The following is an 18,376-nucleotide window of genomic DNA, read 5'->3' on the forward strand; positions in this document are numbered from 1 at the left end:
CGTGCGGAATGCCGTTCTGGAGACAAGGGACCATGGTATCTCGGCGGGAGCCCTCCTGTCCTGCGCTGTTCAGAAACCATCATCGCAGGGACAACGATGGTTCGAAGTTAATCCCGGGCGGATTTAATTTCTAAGCCCAGCGATTCGGACCGGACTCAACTGAGTCAAAACCCAGAGAACAAACGAGAGTATCTCTTGCGCTCATCACCTTCGTCTATGGCCGATACAGACTTCAAGTATACTGAATCTCCATCCTCCTCTGTCCAGGTCGAGATAGACCACGAGAATGATTGAATATTTGTCCAAAACTTCAACCCCGACCTAGACCACACAATATTGATGCACCGATTGGGCACTCTGATCTAAGGTTGTCGAGATGTATATCTCAGTCAAAGATAAGATAAGGTATTTGAACGACGATTTCCGTCAACCTCCTCAGATGGATCCTACTTTTCAAATTTTCCCAATAGCCAAGATGGTCTAGGATGCCAAGTGATTTTCGATACCTAAAGTCAGGAACTAGTTACCTAGAGAAGTAAGAAACAAAAGGTGGTAGCATTATCATGTTGAAGCCGAGTTTCAGGAGATGGCTAATAGCCTTTGTGAGATTCTCTGGCTTCAGAGATTATTAACAGAAATTAGTTTAGCCCAAACTGTGAGATAGACTTATTCAGTAATAACAAGGTAGCTATTGATATTTCACATAATCTAATTAATCATAGTAACTATTGATATTTCACATAATCTAATTAATCATAATCGAACTAAACATGTGGAAATAGATCAATACTTCATCAAGCAAAACCTTAAGGCAAAGATTGAGCATCTTCTATAACATAAGAGGCGGATATGATCCGAGAAACCAGAGAAAGATTAAATATAATCTTTGTATATAAATACGGATGTAAATGTATAAAATTGGGAGATTAAAATAAAACCACCGGAAAAACCTACAAGAAATCCAATATATTGGGTCCTCAAATACTTTATACATATTAAAACATTGTACAATATGATTTTAAATCCCACCGAATCTGCAAGAAATTTGGTGGAACTGTGTACATGAACATGGATTTGCTCCTGTGCAAGCGCTGCAGGATTATTACATCATCTTAGAAAAGATTTCTAATTTATGTGTATATACATTATTTACATAATCACTGGGAAAGCACCTTTAGAAAAACCAATGTTTCCTTCTAGTTACACGAGTTGGGACATCTGCGAAGTCCATGGTAGATGTAAATAAGACAACCAGCACAGTATCTCAAACTTCAAAGACAAATGGTACGTAGATCAGTCTTCTGTTACCTCCAACTCCATATAAAGAATTGTAGTGTACTTCACTCCAGAAGCTTAGCCAAAGCTCTGCAAAGAGGATAACTCGATCAGTCTATAGAGAACCCATTACTGAGGACTGGAGGGTGGGGGCTTGTTGCTAAGACATCTCCCTTTTAGAAGTTACGGGACGTTATGCCAGAGACATCTTGGGTTTTTGCCATCCTTATACAACTTCGAAAACTAAGACGCCCACCCCTCATGACAACCAAATTTTATGCAAACTTAGTACAATACATCCATATTCTATGATGAAATTATCTGCATTACTATAATGTCAATGCATGAGGCTTCCTCAGGTAAGAAATTAGGCTATAACTATAATGAGAAGCAGAAATATGTAAGACAGAAGACAATACATTATTGGTTCTGCAAAATATACTATTCGGATCAAATTTGAGAATTAGTTCACTGAAGGACATATTCGCGCGAAGGTGGTAAAACAGTACAAAGCAAAATAAAGTCTATAAGAGAGTATACATTGATAAGTCTAACATATCCATGATAGCTTTACCTCTTGAGGGGCTTTGACCATTGGGCACAATTTCAATCAAGCAAGTGTCTCTAAAGGATGTAACCAAACAAATTTTTGCACCAAACTGCAAGTTAAAGGGCTGTCAGATACAGAGCATCAGTTTTTATGATTCAGAAAAGATATGCTTCCATATGTTCAGTGAAGATAAAATGTTGATATGTTCATCTAAGTGGACAAACAGATAGAAAAGACAAAACTGAAATATTGCATTGCTAAAAAAAATCTGATGAAGCACTAACTTCACATAATCTGCCAAATCTAAGCTTGATCTACAGGACAATTATAGGCTACTGAATCAAGTGCCTAGTTGGATTTCCCAGGTGTATAAAAATCAGAAAACACCAGAAAGGCTGGCTCCACCAAGTAAGAACCAAGGAAGGTTAATGATCTGATGACTCCCATGCAGTGTGCATTTTCATTATTAATTTCAAAAAAATAATGATCTGAATGTTGAAAGAGGAGCAAATATTTTTTGCTGCCTTCTAACCTTTTCTAAAAAATAGGATTAAACCATCCCGATGCTAGTATGGTGACTACTACAGTTTTATTTTCAGTTTCAATTTAAACACAAAGTTTCAGTCAGTTTGTGAAGGAAAACCACTTCATTTTTTCACTGCATTAGAAAACCAATTTGGCTGACATTCATTCTTATGCTTTTTTTTTTTTCTGAAACAGTTTAGCATCTTAAATTCCCATGCATTGTCAACAGATTGTGCCGAATAAATCAATCTCCAGTATCATAAACAACTCAATTAAAATAGCAACCAACATCAGTCAACGTGTAATAAACTGATGTAACATTTGCGGCACTAACAATTCTGTAACAACAGCTCAATTAGAAATTATCTAGTTTCCAAGATAAATGTAAAAGTTGACATTACCCGATCAGCAGCTGCTTGAAGGGTAAGGTGATCTCCCCACTCTCCTGATCTAAATGGAACAACGATTTGAACAGGAAAAATATCAGTTTAATAAGATAAGCTTCAATGCATTATATGGATAACATTTATATTATTGTGATAATAATGAAGATAATAATGGTTTCCTGAAGTAATATTAACAGTGCTAATAACAAAATCAAAATGCAGCTAAGCATCACAGTCGAGAATAGGAACAACAATATCAACAGAGTAACAAATATCAGATCTGTGATAAACCCAACCTTTTCATCTTCTTGAGGTAGGTTTTATACTTCATAGGAACATAGCCCTCATACAGTTTCCGGCAATTCTTAAGCTGCAAAACCAAGACAAACTTCATGACTCCAGAAGCCATGAAAGATGCATCCACTAAAGAGACTGCTATATAGTCCAGTACACTAAATAATTAACTGCATCCCAGCTCTTGGATATTTGGATTAGACAAAGTACCAAGCTATAAATCAGCCTCACAATGAAGTACTCCCCAAAATAGACCAAAATATAAAGGTGGTTAGAAGAGTCTATTTTAACTTGTACCTGCTTCACAACCTGCTTTCTTAAATGCTTGTGGTAATCGGGGTTGCGAAATAGCTGGTCTGCCAAAGATCGAAACTGCTCATATACCAGAAAAAATATTTGACACATAATTAGTTACAAATGAAAGAGAAAATGAATAATTTGAACGCCCCAAAACCTGCTATCCCCACAACCTGTCTAAACAAAATGACAGATAGAGTGCACTACGATATCAGTACAGGTTCTAAAAGGCATACACTTGTCTTAGTCCTTGATCAACTATTTGAGGGGGTCTTTCATATGTGAATGAAAGTTCAAACTTCCCAGGATATTTTGGTCATTGAGAAGATATGAGAACCAACTCAATTCATATTAAGAATCTTGAACAACCATCATCACCAATACATCTTTTCACTTCAAAGTTCAATTATGATCATGTTACTTACAATACCATATAAGTATAGAAGCCTAAAACACAAAATCTAGATAAGAACCTGGCAATTTCCATCGCCTTCCACTTGCAGTTCAGCTAAGCCATATGTCGTTAATCTGCCAAAAGAAAAACCACTGAGAAACAACACACTACAAAAAGTAAAAGTGCTAGTGGATTTAAGTGTAGGTAGGGCAACTATTTGTTGAAGAATCAACTCACGTGAAATTCCAGGCCCAACAGAAGAAACTACTAACCTAAAAGCTAATGAAAAATAAGAACTTCACAAAAAGAAAAAAAGAAAAGAAAAAGTTAAATTTGCATTAGAACCTCTCCAGCAAACGTTCATGGTCTAAGGTTGCATCATTCACAGTAGGAATTGTCCCATTGACTCGAGGCGTCAGCTGCAAGAAACCAAGTAAAATGAGCATTAAGAATGAAATGGTATCATATACGTAGAAGGCAGACAATAACGGACATGCATAGAATGGAATGCCACACCTCTCTCCCACTCCCGATAGAAAAGGAAGAAAGAACTGAACTTGAACAAAGAAATGGGCTTACAGGAATGGAGTCTAAATGAGATAAGCGCTTCCCAAGTGTCCTATTCTCGTGGTGATCTTCTTCAGATAAGATTCTGGCAATGGTACGGTCATCCTCCGTGTCTTGAAGACTGCTATTTAAACTAGAACTAGAACTGGCATGGGTATTGTCATATTGTTCCGTCATTGTAGCTCAAGACGAGCATTTCCCTTTAAACACTACAAACCAAGCGAACAGAGACGAAAAAAAGTCATTCAATAGAGGACAACTGCCGGTGAACTAAATACACCAAAATTGGAAATGTAAGTAAAAAACAACCGACCGACATTGATTCCACGACGGAATGATTAGACAATATACAGACAATTCAGTGCCAACAATAGACCACTACAAATTTGTGTAGGATTATTCTTTTTGGCCCATAAAATGGCGCTTGTGAGTAACAACGAAAAGAAGCATATAGAACAGGAAAAAAGAAAAAAAACAAGCAGCAGTTCATCCGCTCAGTTTAATACTCCATTTGTTTTTCAAACGGCGGCAGAAACAATCAAATACCCGTAACCAATTCCTAACAATTTTTATCAAGTGATCAGCTCAAAACCCAAAAACGAGAGATAGATGGTCAACATGAAGAGCGAGAATAAAGACGCACAAAGAAATATTAGTGGCCAGCCCCTCCAATCCAGAGGCGTGGCTGGATACCGAGAAGAAGATTCATATCACACAAACGAACCCAAAGACAACTTTCCAATCCATAGCTTAGTTAGGCTCAATAAAAACACCTTTTAAAGCCGCAGCAGGTTCCAACAACCAAAAGGGCGAAAAAAGGTAAAGTATCCAAAAGAGAACAACAACGAGATCAATGGCCAGGAAGTGGTACCAGATTCTGCAGCTAGACGTTTCCCACCAAAAACTAGACCAGGTAAACGGAAGCTCTGAAACACAGAGACAAGAAATCAAACGACGAAACTGAATTCGAAGCAAAAGGAAAAGCGGAAGGCGGAGAAAACTCACAGATTGGAAGTGTTTGGCTTGATTGGATTGTAAACGTTGGATTGGGAAACCTTGGAGTCGAAGTCGTCCTTGGTAGCAGCGGTGAAGTGTTGGAAACAGCAACGGCCTTGGACATTTCGAGGCAGACGTGTGAATTTCGGACACGGATGCGGCGATGCCTTTTCCAAATTACGTGGAGATGATCTTTCATGGACGGTTTAGATGATTCTATACAGAAATCTGGAATTTAGATGTTTTCGTTTTTGCCAGGACAAATCTCACATATCGCACATATCACAGGAGAGGAGGAGAGGGTTGCGTTAGCAAGCACGATGATCATAACAAGGTCAGGTGCCCAACGCTCCCAAATTTATACGATCTTTAATGGCATGCATTGCTTAGTAGAAGAAAAAAAAATTCATCCGAGTGCACAAAAACACGTCATCAATGTATTTCATGTAATTCCTCATTTACGAATCGTAAGAGATGCACAATCAGTTGCTTGAAACGGTAGCTAATCAAATGGGAATTCGGTAGTCCATGGAGAAACACATCATGAATGTATTTCATGTATTGCATCACATTTGCTCTAATGTCAACAAATTGCACTTTTCAAGGTGCTAACAACTACAACATTCTTTGTATACTCTCTAGTTTTCTGCTTTCGAAATCACAGCTCAATCCATTTACCTTTCCTACATATATGCAAAGCTGTCTATAACCAAAACAGCGATGTCACTGGATTTCAGAACAGGTAGTAGCCCTCACTTTCCGCAGTTGAACCCGCGGCAGACGGATAGCACTATGATTAGAATCAAAGCTATCAAAATCCCCAAGACAATCAGCTTAATTTTCATGTTCTGGAACCACATCTTTCTCCTCATCTGAGTTCCCTGACTGCGGAAATCTTGTGCCTGTTTGAAGAAACAAGATCAACACAAAACCTACTCTATGATGCAGCATAGATTACAGATGATACCATTAGTAATATTAACATCATTTGTTGACTGCTTTGTACAGATTATTTTGCAAAACAGGTGTGAGCATCCAACCAGCATACCTGTGACCGAAGATTCTCAGTCTTGTCAACAAGGACTTCGATTTTCTCTCCACGGTCAAGAACCTGATTAAAGATGTCAAACACAATTCAGTTAATATCAGCAAGCTACAATGAACTACATTCAAATTTACATACGACCGTAGCTTATAATAAACTGTTCTGTTACAGCAGTCTAAATTAATTATACGCCCTTAAAATGAACAAAAATCTCCAAAATCTCTATGTCAGCCTCTTCATGTACCAACAATGGCAAAACCAGATGGGCAGAGGGAACAAGCATTAAATTGTTAATAAATTCCAGACAAGACTTCAACCCTCTAAAATTTCCTAATAATCAAAGCCGACATTTTAATAAATCATTCAAACAATTAAATCAATTAAAACAATGCCCATTTAGACCTTTTTAAATAAATTCCTCATAAACTTCATTCATCTCATTTCAAAGACTAAATTTCTAGTCAATCCTACCTTCATCAATAAAACCTGGAGCATTACCACGTCTTACATAACAAAAGCTCATATCACATCCTTGCATCATTCATGCCCATACCATATCAAACAGATTAATTTGTCATGTCACCTACAGTGCCACCCCAAGTCCACCAAAGTCTCCACATCAAATTTTATCTTTCCTACTTTTCCCACATGTCCATCTCAATTCTAAACGTTCTCATCTTTACCCAAATTGCATATATTTGTTTCCTCATTGCCCAAAATTTTACCCCAAAAACATAAAAAATTACAATTTGTCTTGTAAAATTCCACCATCACCCCATGGCAAGCACTTATCAAGTTAATGAACACCATCACCACTTCAATCATCCAGCAGTCATCTTCAGCTACATTAGACTTCAGTTTCCCCTTGTGAATAATAGTGTTGATGGCAAATGGTACAGCAGAGATGTCCCACACCCTCTTCAGTATAGCTCTAGCACACTGGTGAAGGAACTCTTTCAACTTAAGCCCCAAAATTTGATATCATGCTCATATTTACTGAAATTATCACCAGAAAGGATCCTACCACTGACCATTGTCCAAGCAAAGATAGATGCACTTCAGAGTGGCAAACATGATGACCATCAAACTGAGCTAATCAAAACTTTGAGGAACTAAATAAGCAAGTTTTTGTCCTTCCAAAGAACGGATATAGTCAGATTAAACACTTCTTTATATCAGAAATAGTCAAACTAAACACTTTTAATTCTTTAAGTTCTAAATTTTCATGTATTTGTTTCTGAACGTAACAAAAGAAGTCCCTAATTCTGCACCAAAAACAAAAATAAATCTCAAAGAACCCAAACAATATTCACACCCATCAATTAAACAGAGGTCACAATCCATTTTACAATCACAAGAAGGATATTCCGAGCACGTTATGCCTTTCAGGATGAGAATCCACAAATATGATCAGATCTTTACTGCAGGGAAGTTTGGAGACTTGTTATATTGAAGGAAAACCACAATACACCACACCGAGCTCGAACCTGCCTATGTTCGAGTTGGGCTTGATTTAAATATTTCGAACTCGAGCGAGCCCAACCTCGAGCCTAAAATTGTAATCGAGCTCGAGCCCAATAATTTTAACCAAGTTCGAACTCGAGCTCGAGTTCCAACCTACATTTAAAACTTTTCATAAAATATATGTCAAATAAACTATATATAAAAGTATGCATAAATTTTACATAAAATTGGGCATGACCTTTGTATATATTGTATAAAATTGTCTATACACTACATAAAATCGTTCATAAACACTGCATAATATTATGCATAAACTTTATTCAATAATCAACACACCAAAAGTAAATGAAATATCAATATAAATTTATAATCACCTAAATAAAACTATAAATCCAGTATAAATTTTAAACTTACCAAAATGAGAAAAAGATGAAAAATCAAGTAATTGGTAGCATTATCTCCACAATCAGATTCTCAGACTATGATTAAACATTGAAAAGTTAGGATTACATGCTAATACCAGATTATTTACAGGGTGGAACATTTCAATTCAAGTGGGGATTAAACTTGTCTTTTGAGATCTTCAAAGTAATCTCTAGACAACTCATCTTTCTAGCAAACAAAAAATAAGTAATTGAACAAATTTTAGTGAGTTAAGCTGCATTTGGTTGAACATAAAAGAAAATAAATGAAGTGCATTTATCTTGTTTGGTAAAAGGATTTGCTGTGGATGCACATAAAAAGGGGAAAATCGTCTTCCCTCCCTCCCTCCCTCTCATAATTTTGATCCTCAATAAGAAAGAATTCGATGGTACCTTGGATTCTTGGGAGATGATGCAGAAGTGGCTTGGTGATGCCTATTGCCTCATCCGAGTAGGAAAACAGTGGTATTCATTTGAATCCATTTTGGTTCATGTGCATTCTATCTCAGTGCATCATACACTGACCAACGTGGCTAAATGGGATAGCCCAAGAGCGTACAGCAAATGTACCATTCAGAAATTTATGCATCCCTCTGGTTGGGGAAATTTTGATCTGGCTAAATCCATAGCCCTTCCTAATGATAAGGAATTCAATTATTGGGATTATATTGATGCCTAGTCTAATGCCTTTTTATTACCAAAATCCCACTCATCGACATTCCTGGTTCTTCCAATGGAGTAAGGATGTCTATAAAAGGTTGTTACCTTTACCTAATTGGGTTTTTAACTAGTGGATCAAATTTGGACCGCCGATAGAAATATTACCTGAGCCAATGAAGGTTCAATTTAATTTGTGGCTTAAAACAAGTCTTGAGCTTAAAGCTCTGGGTAGGATACCCAATGGTGCAGAACTATTCATCTTCTTCATAATATTTTCTATACCATGGATTTGGCAATGGGACTATATTTCTGGCTTTAATGAAGAAGGTCTCCCTATATTGCTTCGGACTTTTCATGTTCGATGGTGGAAAATTTTCCCAAATCTTGATCAGAAAATTACAGAAATTAAGTATGTTATTTTCAATAATGAGAATGCACTTGGATTACATAAAGTGTCTGAGGTCCATTATGACCCAAAGAACTTATTCGGCAATTTCAAGACTCAATTTAGGGTCAAATATCCAAATATTTCGGAAGCCGAGTTAATGAAGAAACTTTTAGAATCAATGAAGGGTTCTATTCTTGGTATGTGCAATGAGAGCACACCTTCTTCTTCCAGATCTGTAGAAGGCAACATGTCAATGTCAGAACCGTCTGCTGCTGAAGAAGATATTGAAAATGATGATGATGAGAATCATGCTGGTTCATTACTTGATAGCCAGCCAGTTGATGACGATGAGCCACCATGGTGGACTATATGGAGACTATGATTCCTCTTTTGGAATCAAAGTCTAAAAAGAAATAACTTTATTATTTGCAGGATGTTTGAAGATATGACAGGATCGCATCATCAAGATTCGTCGACAATGTCCGTCTCAAATCAACAGAGAAAATCTTATCCTCCAGCTCATAGTTGGCTCATTTGTCATATCAATCCCAGCACATATAGTGTTTTTGGTCGGCCATTCTCTATTCAGTTACATCAGTGGATAGCCGAAAGTAGCAGCCTTCACAGTGTTTGGGTAAATGTATTGAAGAAAAGAAAGCAACTTTGGGAAAAAACACATCAGGAGTTGCTTTCCAACCTCAATGATAGAGGTTCCTCTCAACCACCCCTCAATAATGGAGGAGTCATCCAACAACCGCCTCAATCATAGAGGCTTATCTTTGTATTATTGGTGGATTTGAAAATATGTTACAATCCACTTTATTCTCTCCGTCTATATAAGGAGATAATTTAGTCTTGTAAGGCATCACTTGAATCATGAAGCTCAAAATTTGTCTTCTAGGTTGCCATATAGACGTTTAGCTTGTGGAAGTTTTATTGTAAGTACTTATTTTTATATTGTGAATAAATTTGAAGTTATTCTCTGTCCTTATTTATAGTTGTTTTGCCTTCTGATTTATTTCCTTCTTCCTGCTGTACTTGGTATCAGAGCCGTGGAAGGCTAATTAGTGAATATCCAAGTATGAAGTAAGGATATTATAATTTTTTTTTATATTCTAACCACCAGTAGAGTAAAACTTGCTCCTTAATTTTATAATATCTTTATTTTTCATCTTCGTTCTTGTATATGATATAGGACGTCACCCAAGTCACGTTGAGTAAGGCCGTGTTGCCGGGTAGGCATGAAAGGCCGTATTACTTATAAATCATTAACAGACGTGTATCTGCACAAGAAGATGATGAACAGTAATTGATTATTATATTGAGTAAACAAAAGTTTACTTTATTCATGTTTATCATATAATAAGTTTATAATATACCTATACTTCATACTAGATATTCCCACTTTTGTTGTTCTACTTTTGCAGTAGTTAGTTTTATATTTCTTTTTGTAAAATTTTAATTTTAAAAATGGCATCCAGTAGATCTCCCATCATAAGACTCTCTCTCTCATTGCTATTATGGACTGTTACCCTTTGCTTTTCTCTAATGCAGTTGTTTTAGCGTAATGATGAGTTCAGAAAAAGAAAAAAAAAACCATCATAGATGTCTCGCATTTTTTGCTAGAATTAGTGCCAATTCATTGAAGTTTCAAAAGCACCAAAATAAAGTCAAGAGAAAGAGACATTTTTACCCATTTTTAACAAGGGAAACAAAACTCAAAAAATGTAAAAATCTACTCCTTCTGTCATTTTCAAATTTGAAGAAGCAAACCTTGCCATAGACGGAACCACCAGTGACGAAGTAGACCTTGCAGTAGACGGAACCGCTAGTGACCAAGTAGCCTGCTTTGGCATCCTCCAACTGCTTCCGTATCTCCGAATCTTTGATGGATGAGCCATGGGGCACCGGAAAATATTCCGCTGACAGCCATAATTCCCAGTGTGACCACGGGATACTCAGCGACATTCGCCATGACCACAACCACGACTCCACCTTTCTTCAGGCGTGCAGTACTTCTTAGCGTATTGGCGAACCTAGAGGTGTCTCATATGACTTCCCGGTAGCTGAAAGCCTTGCCAAGGACGGCTTCAATTATGGCAACCTTGTCGGCGTACCGGTCAGCGTCTTGGAGGACGAATTTCGGCAAGGTGAGGTTCAGCACCGGGATGGCTGGGTAATGACTACGGAAAATGTGGTCTTCTTGCGCCATTAGAGATTGTGGAGATTTGAGGAGAAGGCGCAGTTTTTTAAAGGTAAGGGAGAGTTACGATCGGAAGAGATTATCTGAGACTTTTTGTTTCAATTTTGAAAGACTTCAAAATCGAAATGAAAAGTAAAAACAAAGCCCTCTCGTAGCTATCAAGTCCCGAAAGAGGTTTTTTTAAGTAACCAAGCCGGCTCACGAACCGAACCACTACTTGAACTCGATTCGAAAGCAACCGAACCACTACTTGAACTCGATTCGAAATGCTTTCGAATCGAGCCGAGTTTGAGCTATTCGCGAACCAGCTCAGTTCGATGCCACCCCTAACCATAGCTATAACAACAATGTCCATATCATAAACCCTCACTCCATCACAGTCCATCTGCCACTGAGTAAATCTACCAGACCATCACGCCAGGAACATCCTTCTCTTTTAACCGAATCAAATTTTTTTACAAACAAAAATAACCCAAAATTCCTCTCTTGCTAAGACGAAATTCAAAAATATACAACAGATCCACATAAAAGCAGCAGAATAGTAGCAGAATAGTGCCAGAAAAGTGCTCAGTTTTACGAAATATAGTCGATTGGTCCTTTAATTCCACAGCCACATTGAAGGGCTCTACTTTGAGGTCCTGGGTTCAAGTACCACCAGGGTCCAGGTCGTATTGTTTGAGGAATATACATTCAAGAAAATTGCACAATATGTAAAATGAATGACTTTTCAGGAAGCAGAAAAACTATATCATGAAGCCATTTCTTCGGCAACCAAAATTAGGGAGAACACCAAATTCTCCATCTCCATCTCCACTCTCTGTCCTTGTGAATTAAAAGCTGATTAAACTCCATAGTCTCAAATTTTAACTGAGCATAGACTTTCTGATATATAGAATCCTTATGTACTTTCAATGTCTCAAGGAAATTAATTACCACAACTAACTAATGAATTGACTTCTAATTGTGAATCAGAAGACAGTTGAGATATGACTTATTTGTCATCTTATAAAATGAAATGAGGTCCAAGAACAAAATCTAATAGTTCCTGATGCTCTTGTTACATGCAAATGCATGTCTCTAGCTAAGAAGACTAACCTTTAAGTAAATAAAGGGTGCTCATCCCTCCAACTTATCCTGGATGAAACAAAAAATATTCACCAGCACATACCTTTTCTATGTTCTCCATCATAACACCTTTCACTTCAGAAACCTGGGCCTTCACTTTTGCTAACTTACTTATTTCCTCAGGATGATCTATGCAATATTGCATGTGGTCTCGTAGCTTAGGTCTAAAACACCAAGAAAAAATTAATATCAGACCATGAAAAAGACAAAACAAGTCATGACAAGAACTCAACTACCCAAAACCATAGAGAATACCCAAATTCTTTGCTGAGGCTATTTGCAGTTGCTGTTGTAGCTTTTCCATTCACATATCTTGATACAAAATCATCCTTAATACGTTCCAAGAAAGCCATAGGAACTTGTCTTCCTACTGACTCATCAGCAACCACACAGTATGCTGCAAAGCAGAAAATCAAAATTTAACAATAGTTCATCATCATTGCCCTCTTTACCACAAAGAAAAAGTGTGACTACTAGATTATCTGTATTCCTTTCTGTATACTTTTTTTTTTTTTGGACAGGCTAGAGAAAATAAGTATATAGACACATTAATAGAACTCAAAGATGGCTCTGAACACATCCCAGTCTCAAACATAAATTTCAGAAACTCCGTACATTTTGTAATGTTATTAAACACTGACAGCATCCTGAGTCACAAATGTGCTTGCCATAACAGAATGCAGCACCAAAAACGAAACGTGCTGAAGCAGTAAAAATGGACCCCATAACACTTGTTCATGAGCTAATCATCTCCGTGAAAGATTTGGACCGAATCACGAAGATTTGAAAACACGTGAGACCTTTTCATTGGCCCGTTTTAATTGACTTAACCGGACCACATAGAGGAAGATTAGAAATAGGATGGGCGAAATAGATCCGATGGCGAATTTACTCTGCATCGTAGGAATCACCATTTCGGTCAGGATAGCAAACAGATAGATCAGTCCAGACCCCCCGATGGCATGTTAAAAGAGACAATCAAGAGTCCACTGAAAACATTATTCTCACAGTATCAGTGTATCGCCCTTCAAATTTCAAATTAGGCAGTTCCCCAATTCTGTTTCCTTTTCCCAACCTCCCTTAAGACTTTTAAGTTCAAACATTAATTAACCTCTAACTAATCATCAAAACTACCTCAAAAACTTGTAACTACCATGAACTAGAAAAAAAAACTCAAGTCGAAAGCAGCCTTCAAATCAGATTGATGAACAACAGAACGCGACTCACACAATTCCACCATAATCGATCAATATCAAACAGGATCTAACAGCCAAACATCAAAAGCGATTAGATCTCGATAACCAAAACAGCCGTACAAGGAAATCAAAACTTACTGAAACTGTTCTCGACGAGATAATTGAACGTGTGACCATCGCAGTTATAGGTGAACTTGTTGTTGCTCGACGGCAACTTCTGAAGGCACTGAGCTGCGATCGAAGTGAAATTACCAGTGAATTCCGTGAAATCCGCAAGGACCACCGTTCCCCGGGCAACCGCGGCGTAGATCAGAGATTTCTGCCCCATATTCGCCCCCTTCACTATACCCCTTCGCTGACGGAAAAAGCACCTCCGGCTTTCTTTTCTTCTTCAACCTCTCTCCTCTACTACCCCTTCTCAGGAAAGAGAGCGGAATTAGATCGAGGAAGAAAAGTCCAGGGATTTGTCCTTGTCCTTTTAGGGTTTTTGAATAAATGAATTTCGGGTTAACGCGCCCCTTTTTTTTCTTTTCAAATCTTTTCTTCAGGGGAAATGATGGAGCAACAAAGGAGAGGTGCGACTGTCGCTTTTCCTTCTCGGCTGCTGTGTGACATACCATTTTTTGACTCCTTCCTTCGAAAGGAAACGTGTCGAAAGTCGTCCGAATTACGCTTCAAGACTCCCACTCTTGAACCGGATCCTAACCGTTGGTTTCCACGATCAAAAAGTATGTTTCGTGATCTGGACTGACACGTAGTTTCGACGTTGTTTAAAGGACACGATTCGTGGGCGGGCAGAAGGTGGATCAGATCTAGAAGGGAATTACGGGTTGACTATACGCGTTATTTTTAATGAGTTGGGTCCGCGGCCTGAACCTTCGACCTGGAGAGAGGTAGCCTACCCTACGCCCAGGGCACAGATGACTTATAAGTTTAGTCAAATGAGTGTTCGGGGTATTTTAGTAATTTGAAGGAGTAGAGGTCCAGCCGGGCTAGCAGGACTTTTAACTCCGCCCGCTCGATGCAGGGGACGAGGTGGCTGGGTCAGTTCGGTCAATGAACCGTTTCAATTAATTAAATCAATTACTCTTTTTTATTTATTATATAGTAAGATAACACAAAAAATAAATATCAAGTTTAACTACACATGGGTTACGGAGTTCGAGTGTCTCTAGGCCCCGCCGCTCGGGAGTCTGATATCTGGTGTCGGGGCAAATCGGAAAGAATTCGACCAAAACAAAAGACCAAAGATACAGGAAGATACACTTTTTTTTCTGGAAAAAAAAAATATATTCTAAGGTTTAGAAGTGTGCTAATTTGATCTCATCTGTACTTTTTATATGGAAGACAGGGATGAAAGGTCAAAATACACATTTCTTTTGATAAATCTTGGGGAAGTTCATGAATGGCGGACGCGGACAAGCTCGAAGTCAAATATGAGAGTGCCTAGTGTGGAGCCTTCTCCGTTGGTAAGCCGGGTAGGATTGAAAATGGTGGTGAAGAGTCTCTGCCTGTCAAAGAACTGAAAATCATACAGACATGGCGAAGACAATCAACACTTGGAATGATCTTACCCCTCCATAGAACTGAAACAGTTTTTTTATCAAGGATACAAAAAAAAAAAAAAGCGAGCTTGAGGTTCATAGATTCATACATTCGGTGGAACGGGCTCTTGTGAGGTGTTTTGATACCCCAGCGAGGGTGGTATAACGACTCGGCGAATTCCTCCCACTCGCATTGATTTCACAGCCGATTCAATGCCTGCAATCACCTAATTTGATATCTCAATTCCCAAACAGATTGATGCACAGTCGTTAAATGAGATGATAAATTCGGTTTGAACTTGTAAAACCTACTTTGCCAGATCCGAGAACGAAAGTGAATGGGACAGGCTCCCCTGTTTCATCTTTGTGATCATATGTTGAATCGAAGCGCCATCCTTGTTTTGCTGCCAATCTTCCATAGTAGTGGATTGCAACCTATGTATCAAAAGAAACCGAATGCATAAAGAAATGAATGCAAGGCAGTACAATAAGAAAGATAATATACGGTGAGACCAATCCATTCATGGTGGAATTCATCAGATAAGCATCATCTCAAGATAAAACGCAACTATCAATTCAGAACGACAATGTCCTGGTTAACGAAACTGGCAAAGGGAGTCGCCATTAGTGGTTTCAGATCAACGGCAAAATTTAAACTGGAATACTGAGAAACGGATAAAATAAGCAGAAAACGAATACAGAGAAACGGAAGAATCAAGTTAACCTGGTCGCCGTTGACAGGTACCAGGCCGTCTCCTGAACGAATGTCGAACGCTTTCACGCCGCCTGAGCCTTCTAGCACAAAGAAACTTGCAGGAGAAGGCGTGGAGTCTAAAGCAGGAGAAGAGAAAGGAGAGAAGAGGAAGAGAGGAGACGCGGAGATGGATAATATGGCCCTTCTCGAACAAGAGGAAGAAGATGAGGCCAGAATTATCTGTGGATTTTTGGGACAACTCGACCGAGTTGGAGGATTTGCAAGCCATGGAGCCGATGGTGAAGGGAGGAAGCTCGTCCTCATCGTCGTCGCTCTTGCGGCCGAGGGCCCGTTGACTTACGCTCTCGGTGCGTATGTTCAGAATCTTGGATTCGGATAAGGTTCATAGAGTCTTAAAAAATATCAAATATGCAAATATAATGTCCCATTTTCATTTTCCCATCGCATCTTTTAGGACATACTTGGTGTTTTATTTTTTGGACTATTATAGAATTGGAAATATTTTATTGAAGTGGAATAAATCATTATATTAGCATGTATTGTTTTCTATTTATCTAGATAGGAAATAAAATTTCCTCTTACCTCACCTCCCATTATGATAATATTATTAATCTGGTTATTATTATCATTGTTATATTTTTTAAAATAAAAAATAATAATATAATAAAATAAAATTTCTATTAAGATCCTATAACATTGTTACCTCTCGGGGTGGTTTCAAACCGAGCCGACTTAGTTCAATTCAGTATCCCTGGATCTCGAGCAAGGATTGGCATGTTTAAATTAACGAGCCGAGTTCGACAAAATCCAGGTTTGACTCAATGGCTCGCAAATCGACTCGTGAAAGAGCTAAGTCGGGACCTGGAATGGGAGCGGGAGCGAGGGGGGGAATTTTTTTCCTCCCCTTGTCACCGTCGAGCCCCTCCCATCCGCTGTTGTCGTTGGCCGCCTTTGTGGGCGTCCGTTCAATTTATTCCTCCCCTCGCCTTCGCCTCTGTTTCCATCGCCACCTCCGTCGCAGCTGTCATCCCGACGACAGGTCCTCGCTGGTGCCGTAGCCCCCTTCCTCTGCGTCGTCTTGGAGGAAAACCAGAACCAGATACCGAAGTTCAAGGGAGAAACAATTTCTCCCCACCCCTCAATTTTCGCACGTGCGACTTTCGCTTGTGTGATTTCGCACTTGCGAGATCATAAAGTGAAAAGAAAATCCTTAAACTCTCCTTCCTCACGGCTCTTAAAGAAAATTGAAAATACATTTTAGTAGAAATAAGTTTCTAGGGACTATTAGTGTCTCATAGTTTTTGTAAATATTTTTCTAATTGAAAATTTTTATTAAAAAAAATATAATTTTTTAAGTAAGTTTTTCTTGCCAAGATGGGTTAGAAAATCGTAGAGAAATTTTTTGAATAAGTATTTAACAGTTGATATTGTAATACTTTTAGTATGAGGCAATTTTCATTGCAATTTTGTGTTTGACATTTTATTTGATTAAAAATTTATCGATAAGTATAGTAATATATTAGATTGATTATCAATTTTTATTTATTTCCCTAAAAGAGGCAATAAGAGGTCCATTTAAATTTCCTAATAAAATTTTAAAATATTTCTTGTAATTTTCTAATAAGTCACTAATAGTAATAAGATTTTATTGAAAGGTTTTTTTGGGAAATATGTATCATAGGAAAAACATTTATAGTTTTTCCTAAAATATAAATTTTCAAATAGGGGTACTAAGGAGGCCATAGTAAATTTATGGTCAAATTCAAAAATTACAAAACAAGTTAGACAACATCTGGAGTAAAAATGATTAATATTGGTGCATTTTAATCCATTATTGAAATTCAATCATAAACCTCCCCTATCATTTTTTTTTTAAATGTATGCATAATTTTATGTATAATTTATTTGATATATATTTTATATAGAGTATTAAATGTAGGTTAAGCTCAAACTCAAACTCAATTAAAATTATTAGGCTCGAGTTCGATCACAATTTTAGGTTTGAGGCTAGGGTTGACTCGAACTCGAGTTCGAAATATTTAAATCAAACTCGGCTTGAACAAGGTTCAGATTTAGTTGAATTCAATGCCACCCTTATGCCCAATTTTAAGTAGATGTCATTCCCAATTTTATATAAAATGTATGCATGATTTTATATACAATTTATTTGACATGTATTTTTTAAAAAGTTTTAAATGTATGTTGGAGCACGAACTCGAGATATGTATTTTTTGAAAAGTTTTAAATGAATGTTGAAGCTCGAGCTCAGCTCGAACTCGATAACAATTTTAGGCTTGAACTTGAGTTTGAAATATTTAAATCAAACTCAG

The 18,376-nt window shown here is 37.8% G+C and overlaps 3 protein-coding genes across 5 annotated transcripts; all 3 read right to left on the reverse strand.

Moving 5' to 3' along the window:
* Positions 1–951: 951 nt before the first annotated feature.
* On the reverse strand, positions 952–5,394 carry LOC137952220 (OVARIAN TUMOR DOMAIN-containing deubiquitinating enzyme 11-like). Of its 3 annotated transcripts, none has more exons than XM_068799303.1 (11): positions 5,294–5,394; positions 5,160–5,214; positions 4,301–4,497; positions 4,067–4,140; positions 3,801–3,855; positions 3,328–3,381; positions 3,033–3,106; positions 2,752–2,800; positions 1,850–1,949; positions 1,309–1,365; positions 952–1,218 (listed from the first exon to the last, which is right to left on the reverse strand). In XM_068799303.1, exons 3-11 carry the CDS (start codon positions 4,463–4,465, stop codon positions 1,175–1,177), a joined length of 672 nt encoding a protein of 223 aa, XP_068655404.1. In that variant the 5' UTR covers positions 4,466–4,497; positions 5,160–5,214; positions 5,294–5,394; the 3' UTR covers positions 952–1,174. The 3 variants fall into 3 exon arrangements, with proteins under 3 accessions (XP_068655404.1, XP_068655403.1, XP_068655402.1); XM_068799302.1 differs by having other exon boundaries at positions 1,850–1,934; positions 3,328–3,402; XM_068799301.1 differs by having other exon boundaries at positions 3,328–3,402.
* A 349-nt stretch (positions 5,395–5,743) lies between these two features.
* On the reverse strand, positions 5,744–14,381 carry LOC137951357 (vesicle-associated membrane protein 722-like). The gene is made up of 5 exons (XM_068797961.1): positions 13,926–14,381; positions 12,847–12,988; positions 12,635–12,755; positions 6,333–6,395; positions 5,744–6,186 (listed from the first exon to the last, which is right to left on the reverse strand). The coding sequence occupies exons 1-5, from the start codon at positions 14,113–14,115 to the stop codon at positions 6,037–6,039; spliced, it is 666 nt and encodes a 221-aa protein (XP_068654062.1). The 5' UTR covers positions 14,116–14,381; the 3' UTR covers positions 5,744–6,036.
* A 645-nt stretch (positions 14,382–15,026) lies between these two features.
* Positions 15,027–16,365, reverse strand: LOC137952366 (peptidyl-prolyl cis-trans isomerase FKBP17-1, chloroplastic). Its single transcript, XM_068799513.1, has 4 exons — positions 16,056–16,365; positions 15,644–15,766; positions 15,442–15,558; positions 15,027–15,309 (listed from the first exon to the last, which is right to left on the reverse strand). The coding sequence occupies exons 1-4, from the start codon at positions 16,347–16,349 to the stop codon at positions 15,187–15,189; spliced, it is 657 nt and encodes a 218-aa protein (XP_068655614.1). The 5' UTR covers positions 16,350–16,365; the 3' UTR covers positions 15,027–15,186.
* Between the last annotated feature and the right edge of the window lie 2,011 nt (positions 16,366–18,376).

Source organism: Aristolochia californica, unplaced genomic scaffold, assembly GCF_029961685.1.
Source record: "Aristolochia californica isolate CCGP_79_NKW_82.1479 unplaced genomic scaffold, dmAriCali1.0.hap1 SCAF_15, whole genome shotgun sequence".
Taxonomy (NCBI): Eukaryota; Viridiplantae; Streptophyta; class Magnoliopsida; order Piperales; family Aristolochiaceae; genus Aristolochia; species Aristolochia californica.